Source organism: Megalops cyprinoides, chromosome 5 (assembly GCF_013368585.1).
Source record: "Megalops cyprinoides isolate fMegCyp1 chromosome 5, fMegCyp1.pri, whole genome shotgun sequence".
In the NCBI taxonomy this organism is placed as follows: domain Eukaryota; kingdom Metazoa; phylum Chordata; class Actinopteri; order Elopiformes; family Megalopidae; genus Megalops; species Megalops cyprinoides.
The window spans coordinates 29,496,344-29,516,536 of record NC_050587.1 but is presented as its reverse complement, the minus strand read 5'-3'; the positions used below and the strand labels follow the sequence as shown (position 1 = coordinate 29,516,536).

At 45.6% G+C, this 20,193-nt stretch overlaps 1 protein-coding gene across 1 annotated transcript in view; it reads left to right on the top strand.

Moving 5' to 3' along the window:
- Positions 1–20,193, top strand: part of ttc28 (tetratricopeptide repeat domain 28) — a 151,408-nt gene that overhangs the window by 49,975 nt on the left and 81,240 nt on the right. The window contains exons 2-4 of the mRNA XM_036529823.1: positions 10,473–10,620; positions 15,612–15,884; positions 18,124–18,254. Coding sequence (XP_036385716.1) covers positions 10,473–10,620; positions 15,612–15,884; positions 18,124–18,254 — 552 coding nt within the window. The remainder of the gene's footprint in view (positions 1–10,472; positions 10,621–15,611; positions 15,885–18,123; positions 18,255–20,193) is intronic.

The window sequence follows — 20,193 nt, the reverse complement described above, 5'->3', positions numbered from 1 at the left end:
AAAAAGAGAAGGTGAATGAAGTAATAAGTAGGCTGTGTGAGTGAGTGAGTGAGTGGGAGGCAAGGGAGTGAATGAGTGGACGAATGAGTGAGAGGATGAGTGAATGGCTGAGGGTGTTGTTGAACACGTGAGAGAGGAACAGAGAATGAGAGAGCAATGGAGAGAAAGAGATGTGAAGGCCACATGGTGGTGCAGTGTCTGCCGTTGGGCGTGGGCTGACTGCAGAGACAGGTTTAAATGAGCAGGGGTGGTCCCAGGACTCAACTGCTGGTGCTGGACACTTAAATAAATAAATTAGCGCCTGGCTCGTCGTGGTCACATCCACCCCTCGGCACCGTGCAGGCACACTCACGGCATCATTACCCCCGGACCGCCGTGATGAATTACCGCTAATAAAGCAAACAGAGCCACGCTTGTCCAGATCAATCTTTTCTCCATTGCCATGCCAGCCATCATCCGCACGTAATTGCCAAACCCCTTGTTGTATGAAATAAGGGTCTTTTGGAAACCTGAACTTCTTGTGGCCCCAATTTCCTACTCCAGTGCCTTCCATCCACTCTGCAAATGCCTAACCCTGGGGATGCACCTCACCCTAAGAGAGAGTCCCGTCGGCTGGCTCGGACCTGCAGTGCTGTCCCTACATCCTGTGCCAGAACTGTATCTGGGAAATTTCTTGTGATATTGGAGGGGAATAAGATTTGGTCAGTGCTCTCTCTCCCCCCTCTCAGTTTTATGCTGTGTGTATTTGTGTTTGTGTGTGTGTGTGTGTGCTTGACAGAGTGAATAAGTGAGCTTTTAGGAGCCAATCTATAAATGGAACTGGCACCATGTGGTGGAACACATTTTTCCTCTGATTGTTAAGTCCAAGTTTACGCTGCACTGAGAGAAAGGGGGTCAAGATGACGAGGACTCTCGCATACAGATATATAACACTTATTCATGAACATAAAAAGAATGTGTCAAAATGTTAAAATATTGAGACGAATTTGTGAAGAATATTGCATTTGTTGGCTGTGCTTTCTTATTGAATAGTAGCCAAGTTATGTATTAACTCTATAACTCTCTTATGTGCTTATTTGGAATTACTGGGAAATACAGGTCAACATGCAAAATGTTTAATGTTGATGGGAGGTGAAGTTAAATGGTAATCTGTGTAAAATAGGAGAAGATAAGAGTTTCTGCTAAGCAAATTTCATGTAATGATTGACCCAGTTGTGTTACATATAGACCAGTTGATGAATGGTGTTTATTGTGTGCGAAGTGAAAAACAACCAACCCCTTAAATTTAGAGAGAGACTGAAGTCCTATGTGATTGGTGCTGCGTGATCATGTGATGGGCACACTCCAGCTGGCAAAGGAATGTGTTCATTTGCCCTCCTGAAAAAAAAATCCCAACACGATTAATGGTGTTTGATTAGCTTTCCACAGCAACACAGATTAATATTCATGGAGATTAGTCATGTTATTCGGTGGATTGCTTCCGTGATAGGAGCAGTTGGTAACGGGAGTTTCAATTAGGATTGTTGTTTTGATTTTAATGCCTTAATCTCCCTGCAGGCGGGCAAAAAACCTGGCAACCTTTCCGGTTCGTTAAGAAGGACCTTATGCCAGTCTACAGATCAGGGCCGTCCAATCTTCACACATTCAAAGACCAATGTGATAGGGAGGAAGCAATTATTTCCTTAGGTCTTATGAAATGATTTTAAGGTCATGCCGAGAGGCAAAGAATGAATGGCCACCATTGTGTGTCTCAGCAGTGCTAGTTCTACAATAGGGTATGTTCGCCTGTTCTTTCCACTATGAATATACTCTCTCCTGCCAAACAGTTGAAGGTACTGCACAGGAGTCTGGGCTTGGTTAGTGTTTAGGTAGGAAACCTTGTAGTTGCTGCTTGAATTGGTATTCAAAGGTCAGTAGGGTGCAGTCTTCCCACCAGACAATGCAGGGATCCAGTGATGGGATCAACAGTGATGGGGAGCTGTAGGAGATGCCACCTTTTGGATGAGATGTTATACCATAGTCCTGCTTCACTGGGGTAATTAAAAATCCAGTGTCGGTGTTAAAAAGCAGGGGTGGATCCTTCTGGCATAGACAAACTGATTTTTCCAATCTGACAACCAAGTAATTTCCCAGTTTAGCTGGCTAAAACATATAACAGTGTAATCAGTCATATCGATAACACTGCAAAACCCTTGCCTTTTAATCACGAGGCATGTGTGCTGGACATTCTGTATCTCTGCCATGCCTCGCCTTGATGGGTACTATAAATTGTTGGTGGCTGAGGGGAGTTGCACTTTATCGCTGTAAAGTGCTTTTCTATCCTTGAAACTGATGCTCTGCATTCCATAAATGCCATCTCCTATGTATAGCAGAGACTATATAGGTCTCAGTCGCAGGCTGAAGACTTAACTTCTGCATTGCTGTTGGAAAACTTCTGTCCTCTGCGTTTTGTGAATTTGTGAGCAGGTTGTAACACTGATTAATAAAGACATTAGTTTGGCATTTTAATAATAGGAAAAAAGCGAATAGCCTTTGGGTCTCCAGGACAGATGTTCAGTTGATTGAAACCGTGTCTGAACTGATAATTAATAGTGAATTTTTGGCCAGTGTGCAAGAACTGTCTGTTTTGGTTGACTCATGAAGCACACTTTGTTATGGCTACTATTTATTTAGCTTGAGTAGTTAGCGTGACTTGTTATCAGTGGCCCAGTTTCTATTGCAAGGTTTCTATTCAAAAGTAAGGGGCTTGGGGAAACACATTGATCTTGCATTTCCCAAACATTTCTACAAGATACAAACACACATACTGGCTTTACTTTGGTAAATATTGTCACCGTTTCACCCACTGCTGTAAATGTCAGTGGAGATCAGTAAAGAACACAAAAGTGTGGGACACTCTATACATAAGAATCTCATTTGCCCAAAGTGGTTAGATTTCTGTAAGCTGATGATTTGTGCAAGCAAGTCAGCTTGTAAATGGGACTGTCCAAAAGATTTGGATCATTACTATGAATTCATTATTTCATCATAGAGTACAGTGTATATAAACAAATAAGTTTTGAATTATGACTCACTCATCACATGGAGTGTATTCAATAACTGATGTACTGCTTTTTTCCATGCACACTTTTCATTGATTGGTTGAGATGACCCATGTGACTTGCCTGAGATAATCATACAGTTTACAGAGTGTGTTCGGTGTGTGAAGAGAAAAGAAGCACATCCTTCGTTAACATGCAACATATGATAACTATATGATAACTCAGCACATAGTTATAATGGTGAAGCAAGAATTCCAGTTTTGGCAGCATTTAGCTCTATATATAGGCTTGTGCATGTGTTGTGAATTAAACTGCGTTTATCTGGTAATCGCTAGGGAGCCGGCGGCCTGTGCTGTCTGTAACCTTGCCATTGTAACTACGCACAGCTGAACATGCTATGGAAGACATTTGAGGCAAGTTGGCCAGGGGATTGGGGGGGGGGGGGGGTGTGTTTACAAAAATTCATTTCATTTGCTCTCCTCTCTTCTACCATTACAAGATAGAAATATATTAGTACTCATGGACCAGCCCACAGAGCTGCCCAGAAATCGATAGCACGTAACGGGGTCTGTTGTAGACAAAAATCATGGTTATCACAAACAAATTGTGGCTGGCGCACTTGAGATATGGGTTTGGGAGCCTTGTGCAAGGAAAATACAACTCTTTATTTGATGGTGAATACAGTATTGTTTGTTTTGTGAGCACTCTGCTCTCCATTTTGGTTGTCTCACATAAATCACTACAGTTAAGTTGCTGGTGAACCACTATGCATGGAATAGCATTTTACCTTGGCTGCCTTTGTAAAAATCAAGCTATTTAAATAGGCTGCACATGGAAGATGTAAAATTATACACATTTTAAGTCACCCTGGGTAAGGGCGTCTGCTAAGCAAATAAATAATGTAATGTAATGACGTCAGTTTTGCCTCTTTGTTTCTTAAACGGGAGGATTAATTTTTCCGCCTCATTTTATAGGAAGCTGGGGAGCCAAGTGGCTGCCCCTTAATGTATGAAGAAAAGCGGCATGCTTAATCTTGAGAGCACACGGCTTTGAAATTCATTGTTTATGATGAGGGGGCCATTTTTTGCCATGGTTTTGCCCCTTATCAAAGCTAATTAAGACGGATGAAGCAAATGAAGATCGAGGATCCAGACTTCTGAGTGATGAATTACAGCCCAGTGGCTGATTAAATTCTTCCACTGTGTATGAATTAGGGGAGGGGTACTACTGGTTGGTGGAGAGTGACTCAAATAGGCCACTGTTTTCTAGTACTACAGTAAAGATGACGTGGGACAACAATTCTGTCAGTTCAGTCAAATGTATCTAGCAGTCTTTTTTGTACTTCAGTGACAACAAAGCTCCTATTGGCTGAGCTTGTTACTCGGTTGTTTTGTGCTTCTCATGTAGTATGATGATGTATTCTTCATCACAGTGGCAGTATAACCATAACCCAACCAAGGCTCTATCCTGAAGGCTTGGTTAGCACGACTATGAGAGTTTCAGCGTTTTCCCTCTAAAACCACAAAGGGAACTGAATGTTTTGCAGCCCTCTGGGTACATCATGTATCTTTGAAGCCTCCCCCTTCTGTATTCACTGTGTTTAGTTTTGAGGAAGTTCTTGGAGCCCATGTTATGGGATGGCGGGGACTGTACAGTTGCACAACATCAATTTTATCAAAACAGGTTTATATTTGTGTGCAAACTGTTCATTTTGCCCCCCACCCCGCCACCCCCCCCACGCTGTTAGCATTAGGCCAGAGAGAAAAGTGACAGCCGATTTTCCTGCTTGTCTTTTGTTTCACCATGTCACCACGTGTTGATAACACCAGCTGTGACAGGAGGCGAATACAGAATGCGCAACATTGATTAATGTCCAAGTATGACCTTTCTCATGCACTGCTCTGCAGTTTGATCTGTGCCTCCGATCGATTCCTCCCTTCAGTGTGAGAACATCTCGAAATGACTCCCTTAAACCACGCGGATACCTTGCAAGCATTTCATTTATGCCAAGCATTGCGTGTTTGTTTTCCATTTCTCTTCAGCGACTGTCCAAAAAAAAAAAAAAAAACGCTGGTCTGGGCTATGTGTGGAAATAGATGCCAGTTGGTGGAATTCTATCGTCGGGAAAGCCTATGAGCGGTCTGGGCCATTTTGGGAAGGTGGGATGTAAAGCTGAATGCTCTGGGGAAACATGGGCTATCTGCATGCATCTGTTCACTGCCTTTGTGGATATAAGTGACAGCCAGAATGTAAATCCTGCCTCTTTCCGACCCGTTGTAAACCACATTCTCGATCCTCTGCCATTTTGGTGTAATCCCCTTGTAGGCACAGGGTGTCATAAGTGTCACTGACTGCCCTTTGACCCAGACAGTCCATGGGGAAGAGAGGGGGTTTGTCTCTGAATGGAAGGAGATGCAGTGGGTGTGAAAGGTCTGGCTGTCCGTTTCCACACTGCTGGCATTGTGCCGCTCTTCAAAGCAAACTTTTATTTAGATCTGCCCTCAGCTAGAGAGAAGTTGGGCTGACTCTGTCCTGAAGCCTGGAGCATGGGTCTTCTCATACTTGTGCAAGAGCCAGCTTGTAGTAAAAGCTTCTTTTACCCTTCTGTTAAAGAGCACCACCACAGTGTAAGAATCTACAGTATAACCAGGGCTGTTGTGTTTCCATGACCCACTTTCAAAGCAGAACAGGATGCCCTCAGTGAAATCATCATATTCTTTCAACATACCTGTGACATTCCAACATTATATGGAATCAGACATCACTGTGAGGATGTCCTGCATTAACTAAGATGCTGGTCCAAAGGAATAGCTGTTGTGTACCCTGGAATTTAGTCTTCAGTGTGGTTCATTTTCTGTACGGGTGTTCGTTCCTACTGGGCCATTTAAGAGGATTCAAAAACTTTGCTGTCAGTGAGAAGGGGAAGGGAAGCCATCAAGACATATGTATCCAGGCTAAAGGCCATTCCATAGGAACATGACAGTGTCTGTGGGTGTTTTACAGTCAAGTGACTGCTTGTTCTTTCTGTAGCTCTGGTGTCATTGGAGCCCCTCAGAGTATAGGCTGGTGTGGGGTGTGGATACTGAGGCAACTGTTGCAGTGGATTTCACGATTCACTGGGTCCGTGGTGCCTCGTCTGTGCCCCATATTGCCCATTTGCTTTTGGATTGGATTTGTGGGCAGTGTTCCTCAGGTTTAGTGAGATTTGTGGACATGAAAGACAATTGTTACAATTTTGCGTGAAAAATCACCGTGGAACTTAATCGAATTGCAGGGAATAAAAACAGAAGAAGTGTACCTACGTCCAGACACCAAAGTGTGTGTCACCTTCCTCTACTGCACAGAATAAAAAAGAAGTTAGCGATAAATTGCAAATCATAAGTTCTGTCACATCATTGACTTTGTTAGTTGCATGAAAAACCAGGCAGCAGCACTGAGGAAACCTCAGGTGAGATTAGGAAAAAGGCAAGCAAATTCTTCAATCACGTGAAATCATAAATATCAGCCCGTCTCCTTCTCTTCAGGCAGATGATGGAGATATCTGTGAACATATGATAGAGCTATGCCCCCCCCCCGTCTCCAGTCCAAACCATCCCATTCTGCCCCCGGCAGGTGAGCCAGGGAGGGGGGTAGGTGCTGCCAGGCGGGCGTTGCTAGGCAGCCTATGAGGCGGGCGTGGGGGGGTGCAGACTTCACCTGCTGTCAGGGGGTGAATGTCTGATTTGGGCTCCATTATAATGCCAGCGGGGGCTCCGCTCGCAGGCTCACACTGGCACACCACCACGCTCTGCAGTCAATGCGTTAGCGCCGGTCTCACTGCATTAAGGCTTATATCCCCAAGGAAGTCCTATCATTACTGCTGCTGCCATTATTGTTTCCGTAGTTCTTTGCATTACCGGTATTATATATATATAATCATAAACATTTGTCCCAAAAATTGTACTTTTTCCACACGGTAGGAGGTCTGCGCCCCTTAGGTTTGTGTGTTTATGTGCGTATGTGTCTGTGTGTATGTGAATTTCAAAGCTTTTTGAATGAGGAACGCAAAACTCTATGTATCTGCAGACCTGTTGCAGAGCATGACTGTGAGAATGCTCTTGAGTGGAAGTGTGTGCGGAGCAGCTGAGGGTGTGAGTGAGGGAGATAACAGGCTCCCCTGTGGGTGCTAATGAGCGCCGCTGAATGACACTCTGGGGTGAGGATCGGGGCGGCGGGAGGACTTTGGTGAGCTGTTGACAGGGCGTTCCAGAGGAGGAAGACGGTGACAGGTTCGAAAAGGCTGCAGGGAACAAAGCGGGGTCTAACAGTTGGTCATCACACATTCGTGACATCTGGTCACCCCTGTTCTGTAATCACACACCTCCACCTCAGGTTGCTGAGAGTGACCAGTGTGTGTGGGAGTGTTACTTTGTGTATGTGTGTGTGTTTCTGTGTGTGTGTATGCATGTGTGTGTGTATGTGTGTGTGTGTGTGTGTGTGCATGCCTTTTACAGAGCGTGGATGCTGAATAGCACTTCATGTTGTGTCCTCTTTTTTACTTCTTGCTCCTTGGTAAAGAGAAAGGGGACTATTAAAAACCACTTCAAACAAGTCGTCATGAAAAATTAACCAGTGTGAAGAAACAAGAAAAGCTTTTATCACAGCACCCCCCTCTCATTCAGACACACAAAATCACCACAGGCAAAGACGAGGAAGCTGTGAAGTGGGTACTGTTTCCTCCTTGGTGTCAGCGCACTGCTGGCCAAAAATAAATACGTAAAAATGCTTAAATCAATTCATTTTCAATTCTCGCTGTTACTGCTCTACAACGTGCTGTCTGTCTGGTCTCCTCTTCTCTTTTCTGGTCTACAGCGAGTTGAAATGCAGACTGCGATAGCAGTACCTATCAGAGGAGCACATCTGTTTTTTGATTCCACCCAGCTGTAGGCAGAGAGTGGATACATTCGCTAGCCCTTTTGGTGTTTATGTCTAATTGGATGCCACAGCATTTTAACAATGATCTGTAAATAATCAATGATCTATTCAGACATGTATAATAGTAAATATGATGGTACTGTGACTGTAAATGTTCTCCATTAAACTTGGAACAACTTGCAGCCCTCCCCCTTACTTCCACGCCTAGGTGGGGTCCTCTCATTTTCCAGCACCCACTCTCTCCCATAAAGCTGTGGAGTGAAACTCTCAAAAAGATCCAACATCTTGAAAACTGTTGCATGGGTGTTACATTATAATGAAGAAATAGCTTTATCAGAACTGGTCTGTGTCGCCAGCTGCTTTGAATGCAGTAGCCTTGTGAAGATGTCCTCTTTGTAAGATCATTCCAGAACAAAAAAAAAACTTCAGAAGAAACTGTGTTTGAACTTTCTTCTGAAGTTGTAAAAATTGTCATCTGTTATGCTTTACTCTATTACTCTGAGATGAGCAGCAAATTGGAAATGCCCAACAGAGTGTGGCATGTAATGTAGTGTAGCCGCATAGGCACTGAACACTAATATACCTGGACATCTTTACCTGTGGACGCACAGTTTTCTGTACTCAGATATGTAGACCTAAATAGTTCTAGGTGTAGAAGAAATCTTGACTCATTTTTAAGCTCTTTAGAGTAATGGTTGTGGATAAGATTGCACCTGAGTAAGATGATCTTGGAATGCTATAATCTACCATTGCTGTTATCCTTGGAATGTCAGAATTTAGCATTTACTGCATAGTGATGCAGTGGGCAGCTCAAGCAGCCCTAGTGGATAGGTAGAGTATTACGGTACATTGCACTGCTGCCCTTTGACAAAGCAGTCAGAGAAAACAGAACACAAACGCTGTAATATTCTGAGGCATGCAGTACTCAACTTGTCTGTTAAATGCTCATTCAAACCCTACATGAGTAAGCTGTGTGTCTGTGTGTGTGTGTGTGTGCGTGTGTGTGTGCGTGTGCATGAGTGAGTATGTGCATATGTGTGTCTGAGCTAATTTGTCTGCAAGTACCCTGATCACAACAATATTACAGCTTCCCCTCAGACTGGAAGGTTTCATTGATTCTGTCACAAGATTAGCCATGCGATTAGATTTACATGAACTGACAATTTTTAATGTCCTACTCAAAAGCTAAAGGTATTTGAATACTCTCATATAGGTCAGAACCATAAAAGTGGGGACATGAGGTTTTTATGTTGCTTATGGGAATTTTTTTGGTTCTCTCTCCTCTTATGCTTGGAAGAGTTCTGAAGAAATCCTTCTGAAAGCAGTCAGACGATAGATCTGATCAACAAGAGGAGTGCTTTAAATGTCTGTGGAGCGCGAGGGCGTAACATCTCTACTCCTCCCCCCTGTTCCAGACCGAGCACAGAGCCATGCGTGCGTGAGAGGCAATTAATATCGAACCGTTGTGGTGGCCTGCGAGGTTCCATAATAACACAGTTAGACCAAAGGTTAATGCGTTGAATCTAATCCCCATCCCCATTCGTTTCAATGAAGTTTGACGAAAAAAAAAGGATCTCTTTAATCAAGGGGCGCTTGGACGGAGTGGAATTAATTATTGGTCTTCATAAATTCAGTGTCATGTCTCGTTTTCTCTAATCCCTCGCCTTTTCGCCACCGGCAGCGGGCAAGGTGCTCGGAAAGATCTAATTATACACAGTTTTAGATGTTAATTGCAAATTAGTTGCATGTCATTTGTGGTCTGTGGGTGTGACGCCCCTGGAATTGTGGGTTGTCTTTTGGATGGGTCTTCGGGAGTGACGGTGGAAGGGCAGCAAGCGTGTGCAGCGCTGTGGATCTTAAGATAATACCTCACGTCAGACAGAGGCATCCTGCTGGTACACAGCCTGAGCTCAGAGATTGGCTTTTTGTCTGGTTCTGTATTGTGTGGAAGGACAAACACACAGCGGTGATGGCCAGGGTAAATGCTTTTCAGGGCCTCTGTTTAGGGAGTTTAACAGAGTGAAAAGAGATAACAGCTCAATGCCTTTTTTCCCCCACATCAATTTGATTGATTTTGTGTTTTTTGTTTGACTGGAGCACAACTGTCTACAACATTTGAAGGAAATGCGTAAATGGAAAAATACTTCATTCTCTAAGTCCTGCATAACTCCATAAAATGTCTAGAATTTGAGATACTCCAAGTGTCACTCACCCACATTTCTAATATGGCTGTAATGACTGTTATACATGAATGACATGGCGAAACATGTCCCAATGTCTTGTAATGCTGTTGGCAGGATTGGATATGACATTTGTACTTTATGATAACACAGTATGACATGATAAAGTATCACGATAAAGTACACGATAAAGGTATCATGCACAATGTGTTATGGAGGTCTACTGCAGCCCCTGTGCCATGTTTATGTAGCCTGTATGTATGCTTTATGCTGCTGCATAATATAACCAACTGGTCCCTCTGCACAGTAGTCTGATCCCTGTCCTTCTTTTCTGCAGGCATACTTCCGACAGGGTGTTGCCCTTCAGTACCTGGGGCGGCATGCCGACGCACTGGCCGCCTTTGCCTCTGGGCTTGCCCAGGACCCCAAGAGCCTTCAGCTGCTGGTGGGAATGGTGGAGGCCGCCATGAAATCACCGTTACGAGGTACGCATCTGTGTGTCTGTCCATCTGGCAGGTGTGATGAAACCTGGATCCGGTGGGTCCGGTAGGCCAGCAACGTGTGCGCCCACGTTGTCCTTGTGGTTGACCCTGACTGACAATCTGGCACAAACTGACCTTCACTACTGACTACTACAGACTGCTGTCCCACATAAAGCACTGACACGCTGACTGAAGTTTCTGACTAAGCATGACTGAATAAAATGCTGTCACCTACCTGGGATTGGCACAACAAGAGGGCATTTAAAGTCACTATCTTCTCCTGCATGTTTGCTCAGGATTCTATTTGCTTTCTCTAGGGATGTGTGTGTACAGTATATGCTTGTGGCCTTCTGTATGCCCACATCCCGCTCTTCTTCATGTCTGGCTGATTGTGGCATCTCACATTTTAACAAGGCAGGTTATGGATTTGGGAGGACATTATGAGTGGAAAACGCCATAACTGTTGGGAAGTCACGCGATCATTCCTTCTCTCTCTCATGTCTGGCAGGTCTCTGTCTCTCTCTCTCTTTCTTTGCTTTCACCCTATGAGAAGATGGCCACTGCATTAATCCTCTTTGACCTAGCTTGCTGCAAACTCACCCTTGGCATGACACAGGCTGCAAAACACCACTTCAACCAAACCATCTGGGACTCCATGGATTCATAGCTTTTATAGAAAAATACAAAACCACTGGACACCACAACAGTGTCCGCTTAGGATAGATAACGTGAGATGAGTCCCGTATTTGCTCAAATTGTTACCCGAGCAATCAAAGGAACAGGATTTTATATTCACTGCGATAGTAGAGACCTCCCCTAAGGATCATCTGCTACTACCGTGGGTATGTGAGGTCTGTTGTGGGGAGCAAGCAAGGCAGGAGGGAAATATGAACATGAATAGCATTAAATAAGCTCGCTTTCATGATTGGAACAGAATTGGTGGATGGGATATGGACCCCAAGACCTCCTTCAGGACCCCTTCCATTTTATCTCTTAATTGTGAACTACATTTCCCACGATGCCCTGCACCTAGCAGGGCCTGGAGGGAACAAACACACAAGGTGTTGGGAAGCGGATAAAGAACAATCGCACCTCAGGAATGGTTCCGGAGCAGAGCAGATCGGCGACTCCACCAGGGCGCCAGATAAGGGAAGGTGTGGAAGCGTGACTTTCTCCTTTCTCTAGTCTTGGCATTAGTGACGGCCGTCCACCCCCCCTCCCCCCACCCCCCCCTCCAGTGCTTTTTCCTTTTTATCAGCTTTGTAGCACACTCCGAGGAGGATTAATTCAGGATTACCTCACCATAATTTAATTTTCCCCTGCTTAGCTTTATGCTGGCAGGTTCCTTGAAAACTTCTTCCCATTGCCAAATGGAACAAGAGCAAGAAAGAGAGATAGATTGTCAAGGTTTATGTGCTAATATTTGATTATTAGCTGGAATATTTATAAGGTTAAAAACGGACGAAGCATCAGCGCAGCAGTGAATAAATGCAAATGCACTTAGCAGGTGCTGTCAGTGTCAGATTTGTGGTGATTGTGTCATTTTTGTCACACAGGCCTCGAAATTTAAGTTTCTTGCCTTCAGTTGTTCTTAACATGGAAGGTGCGAGTGATAAATTCTACTACTCCATTGATATTTCAACTAAAAATGAATGTACTGTTGGCCTTCTGTCAGTTCATACGACATCTACCTCCCACAAGGGTGCGATAAGCAGTGTTGCTGCACTGGGATTTGAACCAGCAGCTTCTGCCAGTGCTTCACTCTGCCACTTCTGAAAGAAATATTTTCCATCTTCAAGCAATCAAGCCCTTCATTTCTTTTCCCCCTCTGTCAAGCAACTGTGTGTGACTGAAAGTGAAAAACAAAAACTTGGATTCCAGCGCGTGCGGTGGCCGGTGCCAGATCCTCTGTGCTGTAACGGCAGTATCGCGTCCCCCGCCCCCACCCCCCCTGCTTCTGCAGCGGGCCGCTCTCTCCCACCAAGCCAGGTCAGGGGTCGCCGCTGCAGTTTCTGACTCTCGCTGTTTTTATAGCTGTTTGTTGCCAGATGAAGCAGATGTTCTCATCTGTCGAACAAAAGCTCTGGGGCTCGCGTTCGAAAAGGGACCCAGCGCTCGCGGTTTGCCATTTTTCATTCGCTCGTTATCCAAAGCCGCTTATCCTGGTCAGCGTTCCTGCCGAGGCCGAACCCTGTCCCTTCAGCAGACGAGGGTGGGGGGGTGGGGGCTGGGGGGGGGGGGGGGTACTGGGACGACTGTGAGGCGGAGCTGGAGAGCACACAAAGGGCTAATCGCGTTTTCTGATTCATTTCTAGCACCGATTGGACACGGCCTTTAAAAAGGTCGGAGAAGGATTAGGTTTTCGTGAAAGTGCAGGGACAATCTCGGCTGCCTTTTGACATGTGGCGTACATGCACTGACTGAGAATCAAACACCGGCACCATGGAAATGCTAGCAGTGCCAATAGTTTTACTGCATTTTCAAGGCACAAAGAGGTAGCAGTCATGCACGCTCAGTGCAGCTGCTGATGCCATTCACCACATGTTTGCCACTATTCATGGCTGCCTAACAGGAAGCAGTAATGGGAACGAGGCTCCCATGGCATGAGGACCCCCCCAGCACCCATTCCTGAGTGGCTTCAGCACATATAACATCACATAAAACATGTAACATTAGATATTTTATATCGCAAGATATAGTATATCTCATAAAAAACCCCTGAATCGGATCACAAAATGGGGACATGAGACGTTCTGCATACTGAATTAGATCACAAAATGAGACTTTATAAGGAATGTGCCTGTGACTAAATGCAGATTGAAACATTTGGGCTTCGTTGTTATGATGTTATTAAATGTTTCCATATCAGACACCCTCAGGCAGCTGTGATTTGACTTATATGTATATATTTGCACAGCGGGATGTTTATTGCAGCAATTCAGGTTAAGTGTCTCGCTCAAGAGTTCAAGACAGTCCACCTAGAAACCAAGCTTACAGCCGCTTCGTTATGAGTCCAGCTCCTTAACCATTATGCCACATGTTCCCATGGAATGTGCACGTATGTAAAGTTATGTTTCTTTTCTCCCCCTGGATGTGAAAAAGGCAGTTTATATGCTCATGAGTCCAAATGCCAAGAAGGTGTTTTTTCCCCCTCTAGCTGATCTACAGCTATTGAAGAGTCTTATTATGAATAAGATGACATGCTATAAATCGATGAGATGTGCTCCAAGTCATAAACATTGTGCACTTCAACTGCCTGGCTGAAATACTACTGTTCCTGAAAGGGGTCTTAAATATGAACGTGAGTGATTGAGATTGAGTTGTTTCAAGTGTGCGTGTGTGAATATCTGAACGGTTATGTTTTTGAAGCGCGTGCGTGAATATTCCATCTCTGAGAGAAAGTTCCACAGGCGTACCTCGTGGGCGAGTTGACCCAGTTTGCTGAAACCGTGCTGAGGATATGCAAATGTCGGCTGCGAGAGCATTCAGAGCTGTGCCGCTTGCGAGGCCGCCCCACAGCTCCGTGCGACTGCCCCGGACCGCGTATCACACATCACCTCCGTGCGCTCGTCCCCATTCCTGTTAATGAGAAAGACAGACACTTCACCAGCACAGTCTCTGCTGGAGTCAGAATGTGCTGTCAGCATCTGACTGATATGAGCCAATCAAAGCGCTGTGCTCTCAGAATGTTTTGATCAGTTGAAAATAGTGACTCAGCCTGTGTAGCTCAGGGTTCATGGAACCTCTCTCTGTCCTATGACTTCAAGCACAGATATTCTGTAGTCTAACATTCAGACATTGAATTCCTCTGTTTCTTTTACCCTTCTTACTTCCTTGTCTTGGAGGCTCTGGTTGGTAACAGGAGCTTCCAGCGCAGACTGCATTGGCATTCTAGCTATGGATCCTCTGTTTTCAACCACGCCCCTTCAAGAATTTTCAAAAAGGTGCCGCAAGTCAGAACGCTCGTATCCTCAGCAATGGCAGGGACAGAGCTTTCAATGTGAAGCACGCCGAGCAGACCGTCTGGTCAATATATAGAATGTCTGTGCGGCCGGTTTCCCTCCGCCACACCGAGGAGCAGGGCTCTGCTGTCAGAGGGGCCTGGCTCTGCGTGGCCTCGCATTGATTAATGTCAGTGCACGCAGTTTCCCCCCTTCCCCAATCCTCATTCCTTCCCACAGGTCACCTTGGGCATCTTTGCTGCTCTGCCTCCCCTCCTCCCCCAGCGTGTGGAAGGCCAGCAGCTGCAGCATTGCACAGTCAGGGCTTTGGGTTGACTCAAATGCATATGACAATACAAAACGCAACGCAGCCCTGACTGCACCCCCCCCCCCCCCCCCCCCCCCATCACCCACCCACCCCAATCAATCACAACTAGCAGTAGGTTGAACTGTTGTGTTGTCATTACACCTTTAACACACTCCATCATACAGATGAACCCGGTTCATATCCTCCCTTAATATCCCAAAGTGCATTACATCACAGTGTTGTGGAAATCGCTTGCCAATTTCTCTGTTAAATGAACCATGGTAATATCGCAGCCTGTTTCATATACTTAACTCTCTCTTCACACAATGGGATTATTAATGGGTGTTCATCTGTATTCTTCCCCTGGGTCTCTACAGCACTGTAATATACCAAAATCCAGCATACAATACATAGTCAAACACCCAGTGAACTACCATTGTGATTAAATGGTCTCAGATTGTCACTGACCTCCTCGCTTTGCAACAGCGCTTCCCTAAAACCAGATCTGGGGTTATAGGTTATGACCGAAGCAACTGGCTGTTTGTTCCTGTTCCTTTTTCACATCTATGTCTCATCCTCCTTTCTCAATCAGCCTTTGATGTTTGTTCTGTTGACTTTTCCTCTGATCCCTACCCCCCATGTCTGGTGCTACCTGCCACTGTGTTTGCACGTATTACCCGCCGTTTGACTCGCGCTAGGCTCTTTTAATCCCACCTGACCCCCTTCCCTCCCTCTGTCCCCTGCAGAGTCCCTGGAGCCCACCTACCAGCAGCTGCAGAAGATGAAGCTGGACAAGAGCCCCTTCGTGGTGGTGTCTGTGATCGGCCAGGAGCTGCTGACGGCCGGCCACCACGGCGCCTCGGTGGTGGTGCTGGAGGCCGCGCTCAAGATCGGCACCTGCAGCCTAAAGCTGCGCGGCTCCGTCTTCTCCGCCCTCAGCAGCGCCTACTGGTCGCTGGGCAACACCGAGAAAAGCACCGGCTACATGCAGCAGGACCTGGAGGTGGCCAAGACCTTAGGTAAAGGGGGGGGCAGAGGTATGGGGTGAGGGGGGGCGGGAGGGGCTCAATTATACCAAAAGGTATAAATTTGAGGGCAGTGTTACTGCACCCACATTATGGTCTAGAGAACATTCTCAACATGCACCGCGCTTTAATTAGGCCGGATCCTGCAGTCTGACGCTCAGGCAATGTAGGTCTTTGATAATGAGAATGAATGGCACCGGCACACTGTTAGCGCTCCCGAAAGAGAGCATGTTTTATTGCGCAGAACGGCAGACGCACAACGTTTCGACCGTATGGGCCTCAGTCATACGGGTGAAGAATGTGATGGATGGATCGAAGTGTTGCCTGTTTGCAGTTCTGCACAATAAAGCCCGTTCTCGTTTGGGAGCTGCAGCAGTGTACTGGCATCATTCTTCCTCATTATCAGCTATGTTTTTACCACGCACCTGTGATTACTGCGGATCCATGATTATGTCTTCACTTAATTCAGGTCTGTGTGACACCAGTACCCCAGAGGCCGTTTTTTTTTTTCACTTTGACATTAGCGACTGATGTGGAAAAAAATGTTCAAAAAATGATTAATTATCACATCAGATATCTTCATCCGCAATCCAGCTGAGCTCAAACTCAGGCCTCGGTTTTCCCAATACTATCTGTGTACTTATTTATTTATTCTTTTTTTCTTTGATGTTGTCCTTGTCTGATTGATTTCTTCCCCCCCACCACTTCGTCCTCATTATAAATAAAACTGCAGCACTTTGATTTTTTTTTTGGTTAGGAGCACTATATAAATTAGTTTGATATTGATTTGTTGATTGATAATAGTGGGTAGTTCATTTCTGAAATAATTACCTATACAGTAATACACAGAATCTTGTGAAAACTGGAGATGGGATACCTGCTCCACTCAAGGACAAGAATTGCACCTTCACTAGTGTTGTGTCACAGTTGCAGTGGGTGGCTTGTGACAAAGGAATGGCAGCTACCATAATGCCTTGCAGAATGAAGTCAAATTATCCTGCTGCTGTGGGCTCATGGTCATTGTCGTCAGGTGACACAGCCAGTTTTGAGCTCTTGCTGTAGGGCTCAGCCTGCACTGAATACAAGTGAGGCAGACAGCAGCTCCCCTTTGCTTGTATTGAAACACATCAGTGGCTCTCTGAATTAATCCAATCATTATCATTTAAGTCATGAATGCAGTTTGACCCTGAAACTGATGAAAGTTTTCTGGAGAAGGAAAAAATCCCCAAGCATCTGAGAATGAACCTCAAGGGAAGTGTTTGGTTGGAGGTTCCAAGCAGATACTAAGTTAATGGCCCTTAAAAGACTGATTTATAAATCCTTGGTACGTCCAACCAAATACTTTTCCTGTTTTTTTAATGTTCTTGTGCAGCTCCCTTTGGTGCCTTTTGAAGCCTCACTTACGCTGTTGCTCCCATTCCATATCTGACTTTGAGCGACTCACATAAAAGGAGTTTGTGCTCTGGATCAAAGCAGCAATTTAAAGAAAGTTTTGCTGAAATTTGATATGATTTATATGTATTACACATGGTGGAATTTGTTGTGTGCTTTGTCAGGTCCCTCTTATGCTGTATGGAATTATGAATGACATACGCAATGCGTGTCAGACTGAGGTCTTTCTTTAAACTGCCAGCATATGTTTATATGCACTAACTCAAGGAAGGTTTCTGCATCTTACCTCTTACCGTTTTCTTCCTTCAACAGCCTCTTGCTTTTCACACATGCCCTTCTCAAATTGAACTGTGTGTGTGTGTGTGTGTGTGTGTGTGTGTGTGTGTGTGTGTGTGTGTGTGTGTGTTTGTGTTTGCGTGTAAGAGAGAGACAGCACGGACTGGCTACAATATAGTGTGCACACATTAAACACTTCACTGCATTCCCAGAGAGAGGAGTTAAGGCTTCTGTGTTGTGATAAATAACAAGTTCCCCACTGAGCAAAATCCCAAATGCTGGGATGCCGCCGCATGGAGTTCGGCAGACCTCCGTATTAAGACGGCCTGGTGCAGTTATCCCATTAAAACAGAGTGTTTAATGATGACATCACCGACCCCATACCTGCACGTCTGCATTTGGCTATTACGTTTCTCCAATGGGGAAAGATTATGCAAAAACAAGATAATTGGTGGACTGATGGTCTGGGGTTCTGCCTCACTCTGGTTTTCTAAAAGTAACCTGGTTTGTAATGCCAGGCAGGGTACTGCATGGCCTCAATCTCTGTTCCTTGTGCCTTTCCAAGGTGACCAAACGGGCGAATGCCGGGCCCACGGGAACCTGGGGTCGGCATTCTTCTCCAAGGGGAACTACCGTGAGGCCCTGACCAACCACCGGCACCAGCTGGTCCTGGCCATGAAGCTGAAGGACAGAGAGGTAGGCAACCAGCAAGGTGGCGCATGCCCAAAGTGCATGTGCTTGTGTGTGCACAAACCTTGGGTGAAAAGAGGGGTGAAACATGGTTCCCATTTGCTGCGTGGGAGGGCTGGGTCGTACATGCTTGGAATGCATCGCTAGGAATTCGTTTTGGACTGCGTCGGACTGGCAGAGAAAACCAGCGTGTTCACAGCTCACTTGAGACTTAATTTGCAGCCTGCACTGGTGGAGGAACCGAAAGAGAGGGAGAAATATTTTCCCCTCGTTCCTAATGTGCGCATGCTGGAAATATTTCCGCGCAATCCGTCAAGCCGTTTCGCGCGCAGTGGTGTGGGCCGCCATCAATTAATGTCCCCCTCCTGCTTCCCACCCCCCTCCAAACACCCCGTTGGTTGAGTCGAGAATAATGGCGGCTGTCAGGATGACATTATTTTTCTTCTGAGGAGGGGGGAGCGGAGTGAAGGGAGAGAGCAGTGAGGGAGGGGTTTTTTTTCACACTCCTCTGTTCCCTCCCTGACCTCTGAGTGATTGTTCCAAGTGACAGGTGTTCAGTCTGGAGCGGCTCTTGCAGACAGAGGAGAAAGATGTACCTTTTCTTTCCCGGCACATCCTCCCTGGTAAGCCAGGTTCCTGACTTGTTATCAGCTTTGAGTACTCAGCGAGGCATTCAGAGGCTTTGGTCATGGGGCGTGCCCAACAACAAAGCAGTGTTTTGTGCTTTTAAGACATTGACAGAAGACATGCATTTTAAAGTTTTTGGGCAGGTTTACATTTGGATCTCAGAAACATGGTTTCTTTTTTTGGACCTCTTGTGTCCAGATTGCGAAAACCTCAACCCAACAGCACACAAAGGCACAGAATGAAACCAGGGACCGTATCCTTCAGTCAAAGTCAAACGGTAGAAGAATGGAAAGCTCATTTGGCCTGCAGCCCTCTTGTATATATCAGTGGCTTGATTTATCTGCACCCATGTCTCTATACACCAACTGGCCACACCTCTCTGTTCACCTTAGTGTGGCACCTTAGTCTGACACTTTTGAGAATCTTGTAAAGGGTTGCAGAGGTTTTGAGTCAGATGTACTTCATTTTGTACAAACTAGGTACAATTCAGGCAATTATTTATTTAGCCCCAGAATTTATTCAGTTCTTACTGGCATACTTATGAGTCAATGTGGAAAAAATAGGTTTCATTATCCACAACCGATGGTGGTTTTTTGCACTGTAAATGAAAGCGCATTGTAAAAGCTGTAAAATTCTTTTTTTCCATAATCTATAATACCTTACAGAAGGTTACTTCAGCTGTCTTTTTTGATTTGATGCCAGAACCGTGTATGCTCCCCCCCCACCCCCATACTTGCAAAGTCAGAAACTAATGCTTCGAAGTAGGAGAAAAAAAAGGCCATTGCAAGTAACAGTGAAATCTGGCTGACCTACATTAATGGCACTTCCTTTGTGAAGGAACTCAGTCTGTGTCACACTCTTTCCTTCCCCGCTCGTTCCGGAGAGGGATACGCGCCTTGCCGGGAGGGAAGGGACAGTGACTGTAACGAGGAAACCTGTTCGGGGGGGTGCGGGTGTGTTGTGCCAACAGGACCCCGGTGGGACCTGTGAGCTCGGCATCATCTGCTCCCCACCACCTGGACTCACTTCACAGGCACTCACGGCTGTCGTGGAACTAATTGCTGTGCTGTTCAGTTTCTCTTCTCTAATACAACATTAATAACTGGCTACTGCGTGGAGAGGCTACTTCCAAGTGAAGCCAGAAGCCTTGCATTTAATTTTCTTGTGAGTAGTAATACTATTGCGATTTTTTTTTTACCTCACCCCGTGTGAACTCCCTCCTGGCCTTTTTATTTTGCTGATGTGTAAATTCAGCACTACCAGTGCTGTGAGTACATTATTCATAGCTGGCGTGGGAGTAGACTTGGGTTGGGGTTGA